This window comes from Phocoena sinus, chromosome 9 (assembly GCF_008692025.1).
Source record: "Phocoena sinus isolate mPhoSin1 chromosome 9, mPhoSin1.pri, whole genome shotgun sequence".
In the NCBI taxonomy this organism is placed as follows: Eukaryota; Metazoa; Chordata; class Mammalia; order Artiodactyla; family Phocoenidae; genus Phocoena; species Phocoena sinus.
The window spans coordinates 24018559-24037438 of NC_045771.1; the positions used below are offsets into that span (position 1 = coordinate 24018559).

The 18880-nt window shown below is 57.9% G+C and overlaps 1 protein-coding gene across 2 annotated transcripts in view; it reads right to left on the minus strand.

The window, feature by feature from the left end:
- Positions 1–233: 233 nt before the first annotated feature.
- The window catches only part of SND1 (staphylococcal nuclease and tudor domain containing 1), a 420353-nt gene continuing 401706 nt past the window's right edge, over positions 234–18880 (minus strand). Inside the window, exons 17-24 of one of the 2 annotated variants that reach the window (XM_032642818.1) lie at positions 14263–14451; positions 9098–9239; positions 5640–5763; positions 4668–4737; positions 3532–3645; positions 2555–2758; positions 947–991; positions 234–839 (exon numbers count right to left, since the gene is read on the minus strand). In XM_032642818.1, the coding sequence (XP_032498709.1) occupies positions 774–839; positions 947–991; positions 2555–2758; positions 3532–3645; positions 4668–4737; positions 5640–5763; positions 9098–9239; positions 14263–14451 (954 nt within the window). In that variant the 3' untranslated portion in view covers positions 234–773. The remainder of the gene's footprint in view (positions 840–946; positions 992–2554; positions 2759–3531; positions 3646–4667; positions 4738–5639; positions 5764–9097; positions 9240–14262; positions 14452–18880) is intronic. The other variant, XM_032642817.1, reaches the window with a different exon arrangement.

The following is an 18880-nucleotide window of genomic DNA, read 5'->3' on the forward strand; positions in this document are numbered from 1 at the left end:
GAGAAGATCCCCAGCCTTCTGCATGATGGCCATGGTGTCAGGTATGCCCACCAGGCCCCAGGAGTTGCTTGGAGCTCTGAAGGCCTGCCCTGCTTCCCACGACTGGCTATGTTTCTAGGGGGTGTGGCCAGGCATATGGACTAGACCTCAGGGGTCATTCAAGTGCCCAGGTCTCCTGCTGCCTGGGGCTGACGAAACCCTGGGCTCTGGCCACCACCATGATCAATAAGGGCTGCAGACAGCATGTACTATTTTATTGGGCCTCAAAAGCTTTAAATACAGAAATGGGGAGGGCTGGCAAAGGGGCAGACGTGGACACGCTGGCATTTGAGAATGGACGTATCAGAGAAGTCACATAATCAACAGCTGAACAGAGAGCTGGGGAAAAGGGGAGTCTGGGATAGAAGTGGAGTGCCAGCTGGCCTTGGGTGCCAGGATCATGCCCTCCATAGGACAAAGTCTTTCATGTTTCTTCCTGATCTGAGAACAAGTTTTAGAAAACAAACCCCTAAAGAGAAACAAAATCAGCTGGGAGAGACAGCGGCTGGCAGTGCCTGTCCTCGCAGAAGACAGTGGCCTGTCCCCTGAAAGCCTTGGGCTCCCCCACCCCCCGTCCCCAGCCCAGATGCCACCCTACAAGACATTCCCATACACTGAAGCAAAGCTGGACCCAATCTATGCCCCCCATTTGAGGTCTGGAGCTGAAAACCCCCTCCCGGCAGAGGAAGAGGTACTGGCATGAGCGGTGATGGGGGCCAGACCCGATTCCCTCCTTAGCGGCTGTAGCCAAACTCATCTGCGTCATCGGCTCGGAAGTCTCCGTAGCGCCACAGGTTCAGCTGAGAGGAAACAGAAAATGGCTCTTCAGGGAGGTGGGACCTGCTGGGACCCAAACGGCCAAGCCCCTCTCTCAGCACCCTCTGGGGCTCCTGAGGCAAAAACTCACCCTGGCGCTCTTGGCTGACTCCTGGGCGTTCAGGTATTCTGTGATCTGGCGGGACAAGAGGACAAAGGGGTGGTCAGGGTGAGGCCCAGGTCACGTCACTCCCCTGCTCATCGGGTCCCTCCACGTAAAATCCAAGTGCAGAGTCACAGTCTCCTAGCTGTTTCACCCGTCTGAAACACGCTTCCCCTTCCTGTCCACCTGGCTACCTATCCTGCCCCTTCACGTCTTTGGTCAAGTATCGCCTTCTTAAGGAGGCCTCAAATGACCCCATTTAAAATCACCACCACTCCCTCCGACATACTCCTGAGACCCTTTCTTTACTTCTACTTTCCCTTTTTCCATCGCACTTATCGTCTAACATTTAATTTTGTTGACTTATTATGTTTATTTTCTTTTTTGTCTCCTCATGCTTGAATGTAAGCTCCATGGAACGTTGTCTCTTGTTCACTGAGATCTGTCGGTCCTCAGTAAACATTTATTGAAAGAATGAGTAAGTGAATGAATGAACACATTAGGTGTTTCTAGACACCAGCGACGTTATGGGTAGCTTCATATGGCGGACACTGAGAGCTCCAATTTTATAGGGAAACTTAAGCTAACTCCTAGGAGTGACCTAGGAAACTGGGGGGAAGACTAGGGTCAGGCCCCTCCTGTCCAGATGAGGTACAGAAGTGACTCACACTGAGGTCTTGTTCCAAATGAGTTAATCAACTTGCAGAACCAGAGCCATGGATCCACAAACCACCAATCATTATGTGGGGAGAGAGGAAAGGCAAAAGACGGGGGAGAAGGGGAAGCGAGGCCACAGTGGATAGAGAAGAACACTGGATTCAACCCTGCCGCTCGTGTCCCTCCACTCAGGAGTGCGGGGGAGCTGGGCGCTGCAGAAGGGCACGAGCTTCCCACCGGCCTGGCCCGTCCCTCGAGGCTGGCGTGTCATGGGGATGAGGCTAGGGGAAACTGGGATGGGAACGGGGCAGAGCGGGAGAGGCCTGGTCCTCGTGATCAACAAATGAGCAGTGCACGAAGGTTTCCCAGGCGTCAGCCCCCGATCCTCGTGGCCCACCCTATCGAGCAGCCGGGCTGGCTGTGCTCTCCTCAAGTCATGAATGGGAGACTCCAAAGGCTGATCTCTAGGGCCAGATGTCTCATGAGCGAGGGAGGCAGGGCTCAGGCCCAGCTCTAAGCCCTGCGCCTCTCCAAACAGGCTGGAGGGGTGTTGTGGCAGAGTGGCGCTGAGTGCTGGGAGCTGGTTATGGACTGGGAGAGGAGCAGGTGAGGACGGGAGACAGCACAACAGGCTGTGACCTTCTCCATGCCACCCCTGGCAGAGCTTCCTAGCCTGTCACCGGGGGTGCAGGCAAAGGCAAACTTTCCGCTCCAGTTTGCAGCTGTGTTTTCAGCCAAACCAGCAGCCAATTAATTTGGGATGTAATTAGCTTTTAAAATTTTAAACCCCAACAAACCCAAATCCATTATCTTTCCCCAACAGGAGCAGCAAGACGGTGGGTGCCCCACTCCCCCTCTGGCTCCCGGTGCAGTCCCCTCCCAGTGCCCCCATGACAGCGGTGGGAGGTGCGAGGGACACCCCGCATCCGCAGCACGTACCACCTTCTGGAACTGTTTCTCCTTGCGCACCTCCACCATGACCAATCCCTCCTTCACCAAGCCCAGCCCCACGTCCCCCTTGGAGTCGGCAAACTGCAAGGTGACGTGGGGACAGCCGGCGCTCAGGTGCTCCACGTTGAGCAGGCACTGCGTGTTCTGGATGTCCCGCACCACGCTGTCCACGGCGTCTGTTCGAGCATCCTCCTGCGGCAGGGACACACCCCGGTCAGCGTGAGAGGCGAGCGCCAGCCACGAGCCGTGAGGGCCCCAGGTCCTGTTCACGGACTTCAAGGAAGTCTGCCCAGCACGGGCCAGCATCACCTCACTCCCCGCTCAGACCCCAGCCGGGGAGGAAACAGGCTCTGGACATGGAGGGTTCCCTTTCCCACAGCCCCTTCCGCCTACAACACGAAGAATAACCTCCCTGCCCAGGCAGACAGGGCCCGACATCTCCTGCTGCTGCCCGCAGGGCCCCCAACACCCGGCTGCGGCTGCTGGACCAGTCTTCGCCCAACGTGCCCTGGCCCACCAGGCCCCCCCGTTTCTCAAGAGCCAGCTCAGAGGCTCTGACGCCACCTTCCCTCAACCTCCTTGGCCACACCCCTCTCTCCCGTGACTAACAGACCATCACCATTGTTTCTACTCCTCCCATCAGCCAGTGGGACCTCAGTGGAGGATTTCCGGCAGAGGTGTGACATGGTCAGAGCTGTTTGGGGGCAGTTACTTCTGGCGGCATCGTCTGAGCCTGGAAGGAGTGCTGGGAGACCACTGCAGCCGAGAGCCCAAGAAGCTAGAGACAGTGGCCACTAACCAGGGACATGCCGGGGGCTCAGCCCCGTGAGAGGGGGCCAGGGTGAGGGAGGGGTGGGATCCGGGATGGGGCTGGGTTTCCTTCGTGCAGATACGTGCTGGGACTGCAGCAGTGTCTGAGCGTCATGGCACAGTCCCCGCTGGGGAAGGAAGGCGTGGAGACTCACGTCTTGGGGCACCTGGATGAAGGCGAAGGCATACTCCGTGGCTTGAGCTGGCAGCACGCGAGTGCTGAAGGCAGGTGGCAGGGTGCCCAAGCGGGAGGACGGCAGGATCTCTCTCTGCAGAGGACACACCAGGCCACAGCATCACACACTCGGAGCTCCCTTGCTCTCGGGGGACAACTCGCATGGCCAGGCCCCTAGGGATTCTAACTCAGCGCCTCCATCCCCCACCCCATCCCCCAGGGCTCGTTTCCAAGTAGCCACATACACAGACCTGCCCAGTCTGCGAAGCCTGGGAGGTGGGAAGCTGGGCCTGGTCGTGGCACACCTGGTGGCTCCTACTGCATACCCAACCTGGTAGCTCAACTCTAATCACTGTCTCCACTTTTCCCCAGTACCTTTCCTCTGTGACATGGGCTCCCTGACCCCTTTCCCACAGGCTGGGGGAGCGGGGGGCCCTGGCTGGAAGGGCGCTCCAAGACGAGGGTCCAGGCAGCACCCCGCCTGCTAGTGGTTCTGGCTCAGGTGTGTGGGGCAACCCCAGCCTGGCAAGACCCCCTCCTCTGTGTATTCCCGGGTGGTAAGAGGGGAGCGTGGCCCAGCCCTGGGCTTTCTATTAACGGCCCTTCCACACTAGTCCTCGGGGGCGGCACGGCTCTGAACGACAGCGTTCTCTCCTGCTTACTGCTGGGACACTCCCAGGCCCAGCCCAAGGGGCATTTCTCCCAGGGGTACCAGCCCCTTCCCAGCAAGCCTGGGTTTGGGATGTGCTGGGGAGCAGCACACAAGGACCCAGCTGAGCACGTGGACCAGGGGCCTTGGGAACCCACTCTTCAGAGACGCTGGGCAGAAGAGGAACCGGGGCTAGGGCCTGGACAGAGGACCACTCAGTGCTCACAGGCCTCGGACCAGAGATGCCAGTTTTGCCCAGTCACTCAGGGGTCCGGGCCTGTTAGAGGAACAGTAGAGAGGCCCACACACTCACCATTCTGTCAGGGAGGGAGGGAGGGAGTCTAAAGCTCAGAGGGACCTTGGAGAGAGCAGATGGACTTGACCTAGGGGCCTGTGTTGAAGGGTCCCTGGCGGCACCTGGGGCCCCTCCCTTGCGCACTCGTCCACCTCCTGGCCCCCACACTCACGTTGCCGTAGTCGATGTAGAAGACGTGTACTTTGGCAGGAGACTCGACTTTCTCCACTCGGGCGCGGTACCTGCAATGGCATCACGGGCAGAACTCAAGGGACAGCCCTGAGGAGGCTGGTCTCCCTGGAGCGCCAGCGATGGCAGGGCAGGGGCTACAGCATTTCCCTGCCCAGGGCTCAGAGTGAACACCCATGGATGCCACAAAGGGCAGTTCTCGGACTCCACAGCTCGGGTGCTGTGGCCACCATTTAATGGAATCAGAGCATAGCTGGGAGCAGAGGAGGCAGAGGGCAGCGTGTGGAGCGGATTAACGTGTCCTTGGGGCATAAAGCGACAAGACTAATGACTAGGTTGACGCCTGCTGTTTAAACGCAGCACACTGAACAGCGGCTGTAACTAGCCAGCAGGTCTGCCTGGGAGGCCAGAGCAGGGAACGCATCCACATCACCTCGTCACCCCGGGAAGGCCATGGGCCGCACGCTTGGTAGAGCAGACATAAGTGACCTTCTTGCAGCCTGTGAGCGCTGCCGCTCACGTCCCAGGCAGCTGGGGTGGAGGGTGGCCGCTGGTCCGGGCTCACTGAGCACCAGCCTCCACCCTCACCCCACCCCCTAGCCCCGCCCTGACGTCATTTTTCCTGCGTGGGGTGAGGGGGGTGTTGGAGAGCTCCAGCCAGCCAGGGCTCCCCCAAAGGAGTAGGCCAGGAGAGAGAAGGAGGGACACTTCTTTATGCCAGAGGCTGACTGCAGAAAAACCACGGGTTAAAGCGCAGGCCGCAAACAGGCTGTGGGCAACAAAGAGGGCCACTCCGGGGAGCGGCCAAGGTGGAGAACAGGCAGCCAGTGGAAAGCGGCCACTACGGCAAATGCCCGAAGTCTGGCTAGTGGCTCTGCAGGCCTGGGCCCTGGGGATAGAGCTGTTGCTGCTCCTACTTTAGACTCTTCGCCTTGCTCGGGTCCAGGTGGCCTACCATTCTCCGTCTACAAATTTGGCAATGCAGAATTCGCCCCGGCGGGGGGCATAGGAGCCCTCGACGGGAGGGTGGCTGGAGATGTCATTGCGCATGTTCTCCATCAGCTTCTCCAACTGGGTGCCTGTGGGGAGGTACAGGGAGTGAGACCTGGGTGCCATGTGCCTTGGAGTATCACCTCTAGATGGGGCTGGGGAGTGGGCAGGATGTGGAATGCTGTAGGGTGCCCGTGGCACTGGCTTGCCCCCGTCCCACAGGCAAGTCCTCTTTGGTCCCTGGTCGAGGAGGTTTCACAGTATCTTGCTGACACTTCAGGCCTTAGAGGCACCCAGTCTTCCAGTCTCGGCTCTCCAATCTACTGGCCATGGCCAGAGACGCCCTAGGGAATGTTCCTGGGCTCTGGTTTAGGAGGTAGAGAAAATGAGTGGACACTAAACAAGGCCAAGGCCAACCAGCCTTCTCCATTCCTACCAGGGCGGGCCCTGGCCTGGGCGACAGAGGCGGTGACGGACAGCAGCCACTCTCGGCAACGTCTCCTGGGGGCAAAAGTGGAGCTGAAGGATGGGCCCCATACGACCCCGGACAAGGAAAGGGCCTCAGAATCTGCGCCGGGCAACGTGGGGAACAATCCTGGCAGCAGGGCCCGGTCTCAGTCCATTCAAACGTGGACACTCTGACCTGACGCACCCCGTGAGACACACGCTGAACTGAACCTCCAAGTGCTGCCAGGCTGGGTCCCCACCCTCCCACGCCAACTCACTGCCCTCCTCGTTTGGGGGGAGGGAGACCCCTTCCCTGCCTTGTCTTTCCCGAACCATGGACCCTGGGTCATCGGTCCCCGCTGCTGGTCTGTTTTTCACTGGGTGTGGCAACCCCCAAGGTCTTCTCAGTGCCCTCCCCTGGCTCCTTCCTGCCACGGCCCCTCACCCCTACTCTGCTGAGCATCAGCCCCCAGTGGCTTCTCCTTTGTGTCCCTCTGGGCCCGACTCAAGCTCTCAGCAGGCCCTTTGCTCCCCGTTCCCTCTCTGAGGTGAGGGCGGCTGGTGGTGGTGAAGGACTCGCCCCCCATCCTCAGGGCCCCCGGCCACTCTGTTACAGGGACCTGACACATGACGGCCGTTGGTACGCTTGTCACAGTGGGCCTTATCCATTCCCTGTCTGGTTTATGTTTCTGCCACTACACTGGGAGCTCCTTCACGGCACAGACCATAGCTCACTCGGTTCTGCTTACTCTCAAGAGACCCAGTAAAGCCCCGGCTGTGCAGGGTGCCTGATGACTGCAGTGCTGAAGAGGGGCCCGCAGGCGCGCGCCCTGTCCACACTCTTGGGCCCCGATGCTGGTGTTCACAGGACGTTTCAGGGACTTTTCAGAAGGCGCTGCCCTCCCCCCGCCCGGCAATAAACCCTCCGTTCTCCTGCGCCTGCGTTCCTTGCCCAGACAGTAAAATTTCAGGGACTAAGAAGCTACCTCTACACAGACAAGGTCCTGCCATACTTGGTCTATTTTTATTATTATTGTTATTGCTTTGCTCCAAGGCAACAGTTCTGCGAACAGGCAAAGCCCTCTGGGAAGTCCTTACACAAAGCCCGGTTGGTCATTTAGAGCCAATGGCGATGTGTTCATCATTTCACCAGATCCTTCCCGAAGGCAGGCTTTAATTAAGAGAAGGGAAACAGGGCCAGAGGATGTCCCTGCCTCCAAGAAGGGTAAAAGGTTTCAGGAGAGGGAGGCTGTGTACGCTGAGGTTTGTTTTCACGGATCTGATGGAAGGCAGGGTTTTCTCTGGAGCCTACACCTAGCCAGGTGGCGTGCCACACAGCACCTCACTCGCTCCTCCAATCTTCCAACAATACACGGTTTCCCCCAAGTTCTCCTTCTCTCCCTATTATCTGCCTTGGCTACCACTCAGTGCAGTCCTGGCTTCCGAGAGCAATCAGAGACAGGCAGGCAGGGTACAGAGCTGGCACGGGAAGCCTCTGAGATCACAGCCAGTACGCGGGCAAAGGCCTTGAGCCCTCAAGCTCTGTCTCCTGGAGACTCCGGGGCCTGTTCTTACTCAAGGCAGGTCTACCCAGCAGGACCCAGAGGCCAGGTGGAGCCTGCCTGGGAGCCGGGGGACCCTGGGCAGGGTCTTCTTTGAGTTCCCTTTCCCCAAGCTCTCCAAGGGCCATTCTCGCTGGCTCCTGTGCTTAGGAATAGCTCTCCTTCCTACCTGGGCCACCACCCAGACTCCCCCCAACTCCACACCACCCAGCCTGGAGGCCCCCTCCCGGCTTCAGTCCCAAGGCAATGGCTGGGCCCCTCTCACCAGGATTACAGCTGGCCGGCCACAAGAGAACTGAATCCTTCAGGCTCATCATTTCCATCTCTGCCCCTCCCTGGCTTTGCTCCCCTCCCAAGTACAGCCAGCCCAGGGCTCGAGATGGTCAGCCTTTCCTGGTGAAGTGACATTGCCACAAAAGCAGGTACCTGCCTGGGAAATATTAGAGGGGAGGTGGCTGAGGCGAGGCTGTTGACAATCTGGAGTGGGCCTGGAGGTGAGGCTGGGGAGGGTGGGCAGAGCCGCACCCTGCCACCTACAGGGCTGCGTCCATTGTCACCGACACCTTCAGCCCCCTCCGCCCTGTAAGGATCTGGCTCTGTGGACTGAGAGCTGGCTCTGAGAGCTTTTTCCTCTGACCTCAACTAAAACGTTTCCCTGCAGAGGGTGGCAATGAGAGGAGGGAGGTCAGGATGGCGAGAGTGAAGGGAGTAAAGGTGGGAAGCTGGGCTGGAGGGGCCCCAGCGCAGCTGCTGTGAGAGCCGGCTCTACCGCCCTCTCTCCTCCAGAAGCCTGAGGTCTCTGCCGAGGGGACCCTGGCCACGGTGCGCTGCACTTGAGGGTAGGAGGGAGGAAGACGGTGGAGAGGAAGGGTCCTTCAGAAAGACGACTTCCCCTAGAGTGCCGCCAGTTACCATGGCAACTGGCTACCACTCAGGGCTGTGGCAACCTCTGGAGAAGGAGAAACCCCAGCAGAGACGAGCCCAGGCTCCCCCTCCTCCCCTCCCAAGGAAGCTGAGGGGGAGAGGCACTGAGCTGAGCCGGCTGTGCTTCCTGACCACACAGAGCCAATCTGTCCGTTGCTTCCTGATACACGTTGAGGGCTACAAATCCTCCTGCACGGCCCTGCCAGGGGTGTCTGGGACTAAAACAATTACCTAAGAGTCTCCAAGTACCACCCAGACAAAACTGGTTACCTCACCAGTCCTCAGAGGACCTGCTCAGCCTCGCCCGCTCCGGGGCTCACTTGCAGTTGATAAAACGACCTCGGGCCCGGGAGGTGGGCAGCAGCCGCAGGCTATTTCGGGGAGGCCCCCGGAAGCCCTGGGCTGTGTCCCTCCCTCCCACTCAACAGAGGGGCCCTGAGGCGGGCCAGGTCATGGCAGCAGCCGCGAGGGGCCGCGCCTGTGTGCTCACCCGTCTCCACATCCTGCACGTAGAAGTGCAGGTCGTCGGTGATCTCGGTCACAAACACTGGCTTGTAGCTGGCCGAGCGCTCCTTCTCCTCCAGCACGGGCGCCACCTCCTCCACGGGCTGCTCCTCATAGCGGGCCCAGACCTGCGTGTGCCGTCAGCACAGGGGAGGAGGGCATGAGGAAGTGAAGTCAGAAAGGGTGCCAGGAAAGGGGCTCTGGGCAGGGGGAGTCACTGCCCCGGTGAGTGAGTGTGGAGGTGATGTCACCACAGGATGAGCCCCTGGAACCCTCCTGCCCCTGGGTGGGGATGGGAAGAGCACTTCCCATCCAGCGGCTCTGACAGGCATCAGAAGCTTATTGAAAACGTAGGTGCCTGGGTCCCACCCCAGCCTGCCAAATCAGGATGTGCTCTCAGGGTCCCAGGGAAAATGAGTCAAAACCAAAGTCTCCCCAGCAATTCCCATTCCCACGCATACCAGCGTGTGAGAACCTCGGTGCTGGAGTGGTGCTGGGTCCCCATCTCCCTCCCTCATACCACCCTTCGGGGGTCACTCTGAACTCTCCAGGCCCTCCCACTGTCACAGGGCCACAGGTGCTCCTGAGACTCTCCAAGTGACAGCCCCGGGCCCTTCTCACCTCCAGCAGGCTGCTCTGACCCCGGCTCAGAAGCTGGGCCACACCCCTCCACCCTTCCCTCTCCCTCCCTCCCCTAGCCCTGCACTGTCAGGGCTGTAGCGGCTCAGAAGCTGATTCGGGGTGACAGCACGTCAAATCCAATCCTGCGGCCAGGAGATTATCCCAGTAGTGAGGCCTGTCATAGCAGGGGAGGGAGGTGGCTCTCCATCTGAGCGCTGGAAAGGGGGTGGGGGAGTACGGGGGACTGGACCACACACGGGGTCCCACAGACACACACACAGGAATGAGTGGGGTGGTGATAAAATATTAGCCCAAACCTTACATGCTTACTAGGTACCACACTAAACGTTATCCAGGTACTGGCTCATTTAATCCTCACAGCAACCGTTTGAAAAGGTATAAACGTTACCCCTGTTTTTACAAATGAAGAAACTGAGGCACACAGGCTTGCAAGATGTAGCAGAACCGGGATTTGAACACAGGCGGCCTGGCCCTAGAGCTCTTCAAGGGGAATTTTGGCAGTGACTGGGCCTCTGGACACAAAAGAGAGTACTGAGCAATGGGGAAAGTTGTAGGTGGGGAGATGTGGACTCTGGTCTTTTCATTTTGCCCTTTACTTTGCTGTGTGACTTTTGTCAAGTCACATGCCTTCTCTGAGTCGCCTTTTCTGCCCTTGCAAGAGGTGGCAGAGTATGACCACATGATCACGCAGCTGACACACGGACTCCTGGGGGGCATCAGGAAGCAGCTGAAGGGCAGGAAGGCTGGAATTACTGAACCACTCTGGGCCACACCCGCAGAGGCCATGCTCCTGCCTTTAATGTGGCACGAGTGTGTGTCCTTCCACTAGGAGAGGCAAGGGCCCCGAGAACTGGAACGAGCAACAGGGACTTTCTGAGCCCGGGCGAGACTGCCAGAGGGTGGCGGAGAGGGATGGGAGAGACATCAGCTGGGCCCAAACTTCTGCCCCCTCCCCAGCAGTGGCCCTCCTGACCCGGCAGTCTGTCCTCTGCCCCCTTTTCCCACCACACCACCCTCCAATCTGTCTGCACTCAGTGCCCCTACCCGCTCCAGACCAAGTCAGCGGCCCTCCCCTCTCCCATCGTGCTCCCTCCTTTCCCGGCACACAGCGGGTTGGAGAGCCAGGGCCCCTGTACTGCCTCCTGCGTGGGCCCCCATCCTAACCCCACCCGGCTTCTTCTTCCGTGTGGATGAATTGGGAACAGACTGACAGGCTGAGAGCAGAAACTGCTAACGACTCCTCAAGTAAAGGTGCCTCAGGTGACAGCGTCAGGTTTCCTCCTGGGAGAGAGGAGGTGGAGCATCTTCCCCCGCAGGTGCAGGGTGGGCAGCGGGCTAGAGGTCACAGATGATGTAAACAAAGCCTCGGGTTGGCCCTCAGTCCCCTCTCCTACAAGGAGGCAGGTGTCCCACAGCTCCCGGGGCAGCAGGGGGGGAGCACAGGCACGAGGTTGCTGAAGGGCAGAAGAGGGAGAGCTCCTCCTCAGATGGAGGAGCTCCACTTGTAAGGCAGGACGGGCTTGGCCCTTCAGTCGTGGAGCCGTGCGGGGTCCCTGCCCAAGCTGGTCAGTGTGGCTTCCTGGTGGGAAGCAGTCAGTCAACTGGATGGGCTTGGCCGCCCAGGTCCCCACCCTTAGAACAAGGGCCTGCTTTGCCCACACTGGCTTCTGTTGCCCCCTGCAGAACCTGGGCAGGGAGGGGACAGACACATCGGCAAGACACCCTCTGTGACCCCTCCATGGCCCTGGCTACAGACACAAGTGGGCAGTGGGCAAGGGAAGCCCCTCCCTCCTCTGCTACACGCTGCTCCGTCGCGCCATTTCCTGTCCTGCTCAGATCGCTTTTGCATTGCGGGGCCAGGTCAGGAGTAGAGGCTCCTGTCCTCAGCCTGCCCCTGGCCCTCCCTCCTCCCTGGGGAGCCCTGGGTGCACCTCCTGGCAAACGATGGGCAGTGTGGACTGAGGCTCCACTGGCTGGAGCCTTTCCTTTCTAAATCCTATTTAATATCGCTGCTCAGGAGGCTCCGGAGGTGGGGCTGGCATGGGGCCAGTGGGGTGGAGGCCTTCAAGCCCGCGTCGGGGAAGCCAAGCTCAGTAAAGGCCAACCAATGGCCAATAGAGCCCTGTCAAGGGCCCTGCTGGGGCACAAAGGGGGAGGGGTGATGGCAGAACAGTCCAGACAGCTGCCCTCTGCGGCTCCCTCTTTGGCCCTCAGACCTGCCCAGGATCCCTAAAGGAGGCGGAGAGGGGAGCCCTGCATCAGCCTCCTACAGAGGAAGGGGAGGGCCTGACTAGCCTCTTCATGAGGAGAGGCGTCTGCAAGGCACAGGGAGGAATTAGGCCTGGCAGGGAGGCAGCTAAATTCTCAGAGCTGGGAATACAGCACTGCGGGGTTTCCCCAGACAGACCTGCTCAGAAATGTACACGCACATAATCACACCCACCTAAGACTTCTGCTTGCTCCTCGTCTCACAAAATCTCTCCGTGTTACTTTCCTCAGTCAGCTCATAGGTACCACGATGATCTTTTAACCCCAGATGTGCCTGTCTCTCGACAGCTAAGGCAGCTCTCATGGGGTAACCAGTGGGGCAAGGCTGGGGATCCTGGGGACACCTCAGATATATAGTTTACTGTCCCCCAGAGGACCACCAACTTCTCTGAGTGCAGCTAACTGTGAGGGCCGCTGCAAGGCTCTGCCCATACTATTCCTGGGTCCCGGCCCCATCAGGATGAGGCAAGTCATGTGAGGTCACCCCGGGATCCTCGAAGAGGCTGAGATGTGCAGGAGAGGGACCCAGGAGGCAGGCAGGCCCCCACCCTGAGGTGGTGCGCCGCACTTTAATTGGACCGGAATAAAACCATGCAGCCTGAGTAAGTAATTAATCACTAGCAATTACTCCTCAGCACCATCACGTGGCACCCGCGAAATGATGACTTGGGTTCTTTCAGACAAATCCACTGCGTAGTAAACAGTGATGCCCAGTTCAGCACCTAAGCAAGGGACCACCCTCCATCTTTGGCCAGATTCCCTTCTCTGTCCTCTCCTTGGTCCCTCTGGGGTCTCTACTCTCAGAGGGTAGAAGATCACTCAGATCTGAAGAGATAGCTTCTCAGCTCAGGTGCTGAGTAGCCAAGGAGCAGGGCCGGGGGGCAAAGATGCTTTCAGAATCTGGGCCTTAGAGGCCGGTGCCTGCCACACTGACACCCAGCTGCTAACTTGTTCAGCCTTTGCACGTGAGGCCCAGCACCATGTCTCCTCCATTTCCATGTGGCGAGCAGAGGACATGGAGGTGGCAGTCTTAGGTTCAGCTGCCACAAACAGGAACTCCAAGAGGAAGCTCCTCGGCTGGAGCCAAGGCTGTCTGCCTCCCCATCAGTCTAGGCAGAGAGGGTTTAATGTGAGCAGAACTGGGACAAGGAAGGGTGGAAATCTCCTTGGGGGCCCCATGGTGGCCTGCTCACTCCTCCAAGGCATGGACAGTCCCTGTTACCTGTCTTGGCTTTTGGGGCCACCTCTCCCCGGGGTCCTTCAGCCTCCAGTAGGATCGGTCACCTGCCCTAATCTCTAGGGGATGGGAATAAGACATACACAGAGATCCAAGAAGGGGTCCCGGACCGGGCCCCTGGGGGAAGTGATGTGTCCTCTCTCAGAGGACAGGTGGGAAGAGCCGGAGTGGGGGCGAGGCCGAGGGGCCTTCCGGGCCCCAAAGCCCTGACTCCCTGTGGCAGGTGCCTGGGCCTCGGCTCTGAGAGGCGAGTTGTAAGCCAGATGGCTGCCCCATGGGGAAAGAAACGTTTATTCCTGGAACAAATTTATGGCTCAGCATGGCCGTCCCATGAAATCCTCCTCAAACTCAGAGAAGCCCTGACACATTGGTGGCCAGCTGATTTATCCCCATTATTGGTGCTGGGCTGTAAGTGGCGACAGGCTGGGGGCGGGGGGTGCCGAGTCCGACTCCCATCACCCAAACCACTGGGTTCTCTAATCGTCCATTTGTTTCCAAAAGCTGCTTTCCGACCCGCCCCCCTTGTCTCCTCAATGCAGTGTCTGCAGAGACTGATGGGCTGTAAATCTGGGTCCTAACAGCTTTATGCATCTCCTGGGGCAGCTTCCAAAATGGGCTTCCCTGCGGGGCAATGTGAAGGAAACTCAGACGTGGGCTGCAGGCCAACGGCCTCTCTGAGAGCACCGGAGGGCAGGGTGCAGGAGGGAAGGCTTCCCGGTCTCCTGTGGCCCAGGGGCTCCAAGGTCACCTTCCATGCTGCTTCCTGCTCCAGGGCCACCAGAGCTGGCCCAACAGGGAGTGCTCAGAGCGGGTCCGGGGCCATCTCAGCGTGTGGTTTCTGACATGGGGTCTGAGACCAACACCAACCGGGGTCACTCAGTTGAGGGGTGACAGAACCGCTTCTGTCTGTCGTATGGAGACAGCGGTGCTGGTGCATGGGGGTGGAGGGGAGGGTGAGAGAGGCAGCCGCCTCCTCCCCGGCCAGGCCCAATTCCACAGCCTACCTTCTCTTTCTTCTGCTTGGCGGCCTCCTCGGCAGACAGCAGGGACTTGTAGTAGGAGCTGCGCTCAGCGGTGAAGTGGACCTTGGAGAGCGCGTGCTCCACCAGCAGGACGGACAGGTTGGCGCTGTCGATGTGCAGCCAGCCGATGAAGTTGCCAGCCTTGTCCATGCCCTCCACCTCCACCTCCACCTGGGGAGCAGAGACAGGGAGCGTCAGCCTGCAGCAGGGGCCCAGGGTGGGCAGCGGAGGAGAGCGGCCCTGGGCCACTGCCACCACCGTCACTCCACGGGACAGGAGTAGCTGCAACGATGAGCCAAGCAGAGTAGGAGCTTGTGGGAGGCTCTTAGAACACTTCACTTGAGTGCTGTGAGCTGGTCTATACTTTTCAGCCTCTTGCAGCCCAGAACCATTGTTGACAGATACGTCACTGACAAAGCAACTTCAAAACTCCCCTCTCTTCTCAAATCCCCTCCCCTTCCTCTTGGCAGAGAGCTACTAGGGTAAACTTGACTCTCCTTAGCTTAAGCAAGCTCGCTGTGTGTGTGTGTGTGTGCGCGCGCGCGTGCGCACAAGCGTGTAGATAAAGGTCGGGGTGAGACAGGCAGCGGCTGTGGCTGTGGGGACATCCCACTCTTCTTCAGCACCCACCGAACTACAGCTCTGCCCTGAAGACAGGCCCTGGGGGAGCAAGGCAATCCCCGAGGACAGCGGAACTTGTGTTCTTCCCGGAAGAGCTGAAAGAAGTAGTGCTTAATGAAGGTAATGAAAGAGGTGGGATGAAAGCCAGGTGAGGAGAGGAGGGAAGGGGACAGGTGAGCAGGGAGACGTGGGCAGGAAGTACACTACCACACGGGGGCGGGGCGGCTCGGGGGTGATTCCAGCAGGAAGTTATCCCTAAAAAAGCGTAACTGGAAGGGTGTGCTCACCACCATCAGCCCAGACCTGGGGGCCGAGTGCTGTTGCTGATCCCCAGACCCTGCAGGATCCCTGCAGAGCCCAAGGGCTCCCGGGCCTCCTCCCCTGAGGACTTCCCCAAGAACCAGGACCCCAGACCCGGCATGGACTCTGCTCCCGCCTCACGAAGGCAATGGCCCAGGAGGAATTCCTTCTTTGATCTTCTCCCAACCTCTTTCTTCTCCTGCTAAAGGGGCCTGTAAAAGCCTTTGCTGACAAACGTAAAAACTTGTATTAATTTAAACGGCTTCAAGCTCGATTAAGCAATAAAATGAATGTCTAAATACCTGGGAATTCTCTGAAGCCTGGGCTGGAGCCAGTGGCACAAGCCAAGGGCAGAGGGCTAGGTTCGAGGGGCGAGGGGGGAGGAGAGCAGCCCGCCCACCTGGCGGAGTCCTGACTCAGCAGGGAGAGGCGCAGAACACGACTCCCTGTGAGCAGACAGAGGCGGCTTGGGTGGCGGAGGGAAGGCAGTGGGGGTGGGACCCTAACTTCTTCCTACTCTTGAACACCCTTCTTCCTACTTGAGGCCCCCCCGTTACCCCTTCAGGTGGAACGCAAGTTCAACGACACCTGAAGCGGGGGTGTGGCACAGAAGGGAATACGCAGAGTTTGAGAGCTAGAAAAAAAGAGATGTTATACCCATCCAGTCCAACTTGATTTTGTCGGCAGGGAAACTGATGCACAGACAAGGGAAGTGGAGCTCGCAAGGGTCAGAGCTGGGAGCAGAAGCCAAGCTGCCCTGCTGCCTTCTTTCCCAACCGCCCACTTGACTTGGGAGCAGAAAAGACCCTCCCCTCCTCTTCCCCCACAGCCTCTGTCTCAGGAGCAGTCCTTCCTTCCTCCAGGCACACCTCTGATGCCCCTTCTTCGCTTTCCACTGGGTTGAGGCCGGCTCCCTCCACCACCCTGCACTTCCCTGGTACAGCCGGGGCGGGCAGAAGTGTTGGGCTCTGCTGGGCTGGGTCTACCGCTGAGGGCTGGAGCAGGGAGAACCAGCGTCCAGCACCTGGAAGTGGCAAAACGTGTCTCTCCTTTCTCGAATTCTGGCAATCAATGTACTGGAGGATCTGCATTTGTGGGAGAGGTCAGGTGGGCAAAATGGTACTTGATAAAAAAAACAGGGGCCCCGAGAGCTCATCAGCCGATAAGCCACCTAAATTCACTTGAGGTGAGTGACAGACTCCCTGAGGAGCCCTTTGTCACCTTTTAAATGCTCGGGGCGCTGAAGCACTGGGCGCCCCTACAGTGGGAGGGCTAAGGATGGAGGAAGAGGCTGCCAGGCTTGCAGCGGTCAGACAAGAACAGGGATGGATGGGCGGATGATACATGAGAAGACCATCTCCTTCATTTGCCGAGCTTTATCATGTGTGCTAAGGCCAAGCAGCAGCAGGTCCCAGGAGAATTCTGGGAAGAGCAGAGGGCTGCCTGCCTTGTGCCTGGGGGCTCATGAGACAACGGGTAGAGTACGGGGTATTGACGCAGGCTCCCACCACCAAACCACTGGGCTCCTTTGCATTTGGGGGCTCAGGAGACACCTGCTCATGACCAGCTGAAAGCAAATCAAACTGGAACAGTTCCCGGACCGACACTGAGCCCAGGCCCATGCCAGCACCCCCATTCCCGACCTCTTGTCTTCCATGTGTTCACTGCCAGGTGTCCTTTTCCTAAAACTGTGGATGGCTGCCCTTCTCGAGCACAAGGCCTCCCTCCAGCCCGAGGGCTTGTGGTGGGCCGGTGTGACAAGAAGCTTGATGGCTTCTCTTGGCACCAGATTCCTGGGATGGAGACAAGAACCTCAGATTTGCAGAGGCAACTGGCCAGGTACAACCCTTCTCTCCTATAAGGTGCCCGCGCTCAGATCCCACTCTACAAGGCCAATGTCGAATTCACATCTCACCCTGAGGCCACAAACCAGATGCCAGCCTCTCAAGGCTCCCACTAGAGGGCGACCCCGGCGACTAGCAGCCACACCTGGGGTCGAAACTGCTGGGGAGCAGCCAGGCTCTCTTGGCAGGTGAGCTCTGGCTTTACACTTACCCAGCCGCTCCCTTCCTGCAATCGATATGTTAACTTGGGCTTGACAAGCCCCTGGGCCCAGCCAGCTGCAGAGGAAAGAAATCTCTGGCCTTGGGCACTGTGCTGCCGCCCAATCCATCCTGGGTTGTAGAGGGAGATAAAGCTGTCACCCCAGGGTCTCTGCTTCCCCTTTTATTACAGCTGCCGCCACCACAGTAATTTCTCAATCAAACAACTGGGCTCAGGGGAAGGTGGGCTGGGCTTAGTGGAGGGATAGGGCTGGGCCAGTGTTCCCACTGCTCCTGAGACGCTGGGCTTTCACGCGCAGCCTCTCTGCCCTCACCTTGTGCTATGTCTATCCTTCTGGCCACGCCCCAGCCTGGATGGGCACAGGGGTTCAGTTTGAAGATCAAAGTCTTGACTCTTTAGCTCTGGAAAAGTTGCATGGGAACCAAGCAGAGGGTTCAGCAGGGCGCTCCCAGGTGGGTATATGTGTTCATCCTTCATCATGTCTCTCTTTCATACTGACTGCTAGGAATTTGGGACTTGACTATAACATTATGTGGGTCCATATCTGTAAAAGCTCTGTTTCTGTGTTCAACTTTAAGACTCAGCCTAAAGACTCAAATTTCTGATATTTTCTCCTAATTAAAAAAATATATATACATATACACACGCATAGGCTTATATACAGTTATTTGGGGTACTTATCTCTATAAAGTCATCACGAACAAGGAGTTAGGGAATCCTGAACCACTGCCCCCAGGGGAAACACAGGGTTAGGTTCCTACAAGACTCTAGTCACATTTTTATCAACTTATCAAAACATAACCTTCTTTTATGAGTGTTTCTGTTTAAAGACACCGCATTTAATACATATTGATGATTCATTAACACTGAACTCACAGCCAACAGCACAGTAACTCATGCCTGAATAAAGCTTATCTAACACGTGGATTTTCTCCTTTAGGCGCATCACAGCCTCTTGTACTCAGGAACACTAGACAGCACTTCAGCGCCATGCTTGGAGGCCATTTTTAACTACAACAAAAAGTGCAAAAACCGGAAAACCGTGGCACTAAATAGACCACGAGGAGGGCACTTGTTTGCAGAATGAGAGCTGAAACAAGAAGGCAGAGCCACTGCCTGTGCAGCCTTAGCTGGGAATGTGCTCACCAGGAGACTGTGCGCATCTACAAATGATCCAAAAAGCACCAGGAGTACTGATTGAGGTTACAAATAAATTTTAGTAATTAAGTGAATTCGCAAATATGGACTCACGTGTAATGAGGATTGACTATATACAGATACATAGACAGCAATTTCCTACAAGCTGCCTCGAACTGTAGACAGGAGTTAGGGGAGGCTCATTCTTGTCAAACACACAAGAAACCTCTTCTGGTTTCTTTCTGCTACCGCAGCATTACTGAGATAACTATTCATGGAGTGTGGTATAGAGTGCGAAGCGGTATACAGCATGGCTACCTGTCTCTCTGGCATCTTGGAATGTTCCAGGAAGAGATCTGGACTCACCGTCTTCCTTGGGAGGCCTCCTACAGCGGCATGTGACCTCAGGTAGGTCAGGCCTTGGGTGACTACTACAGGCTGCCAGAACACTTCATAAGCATGTGGGCATTTGGTGTGT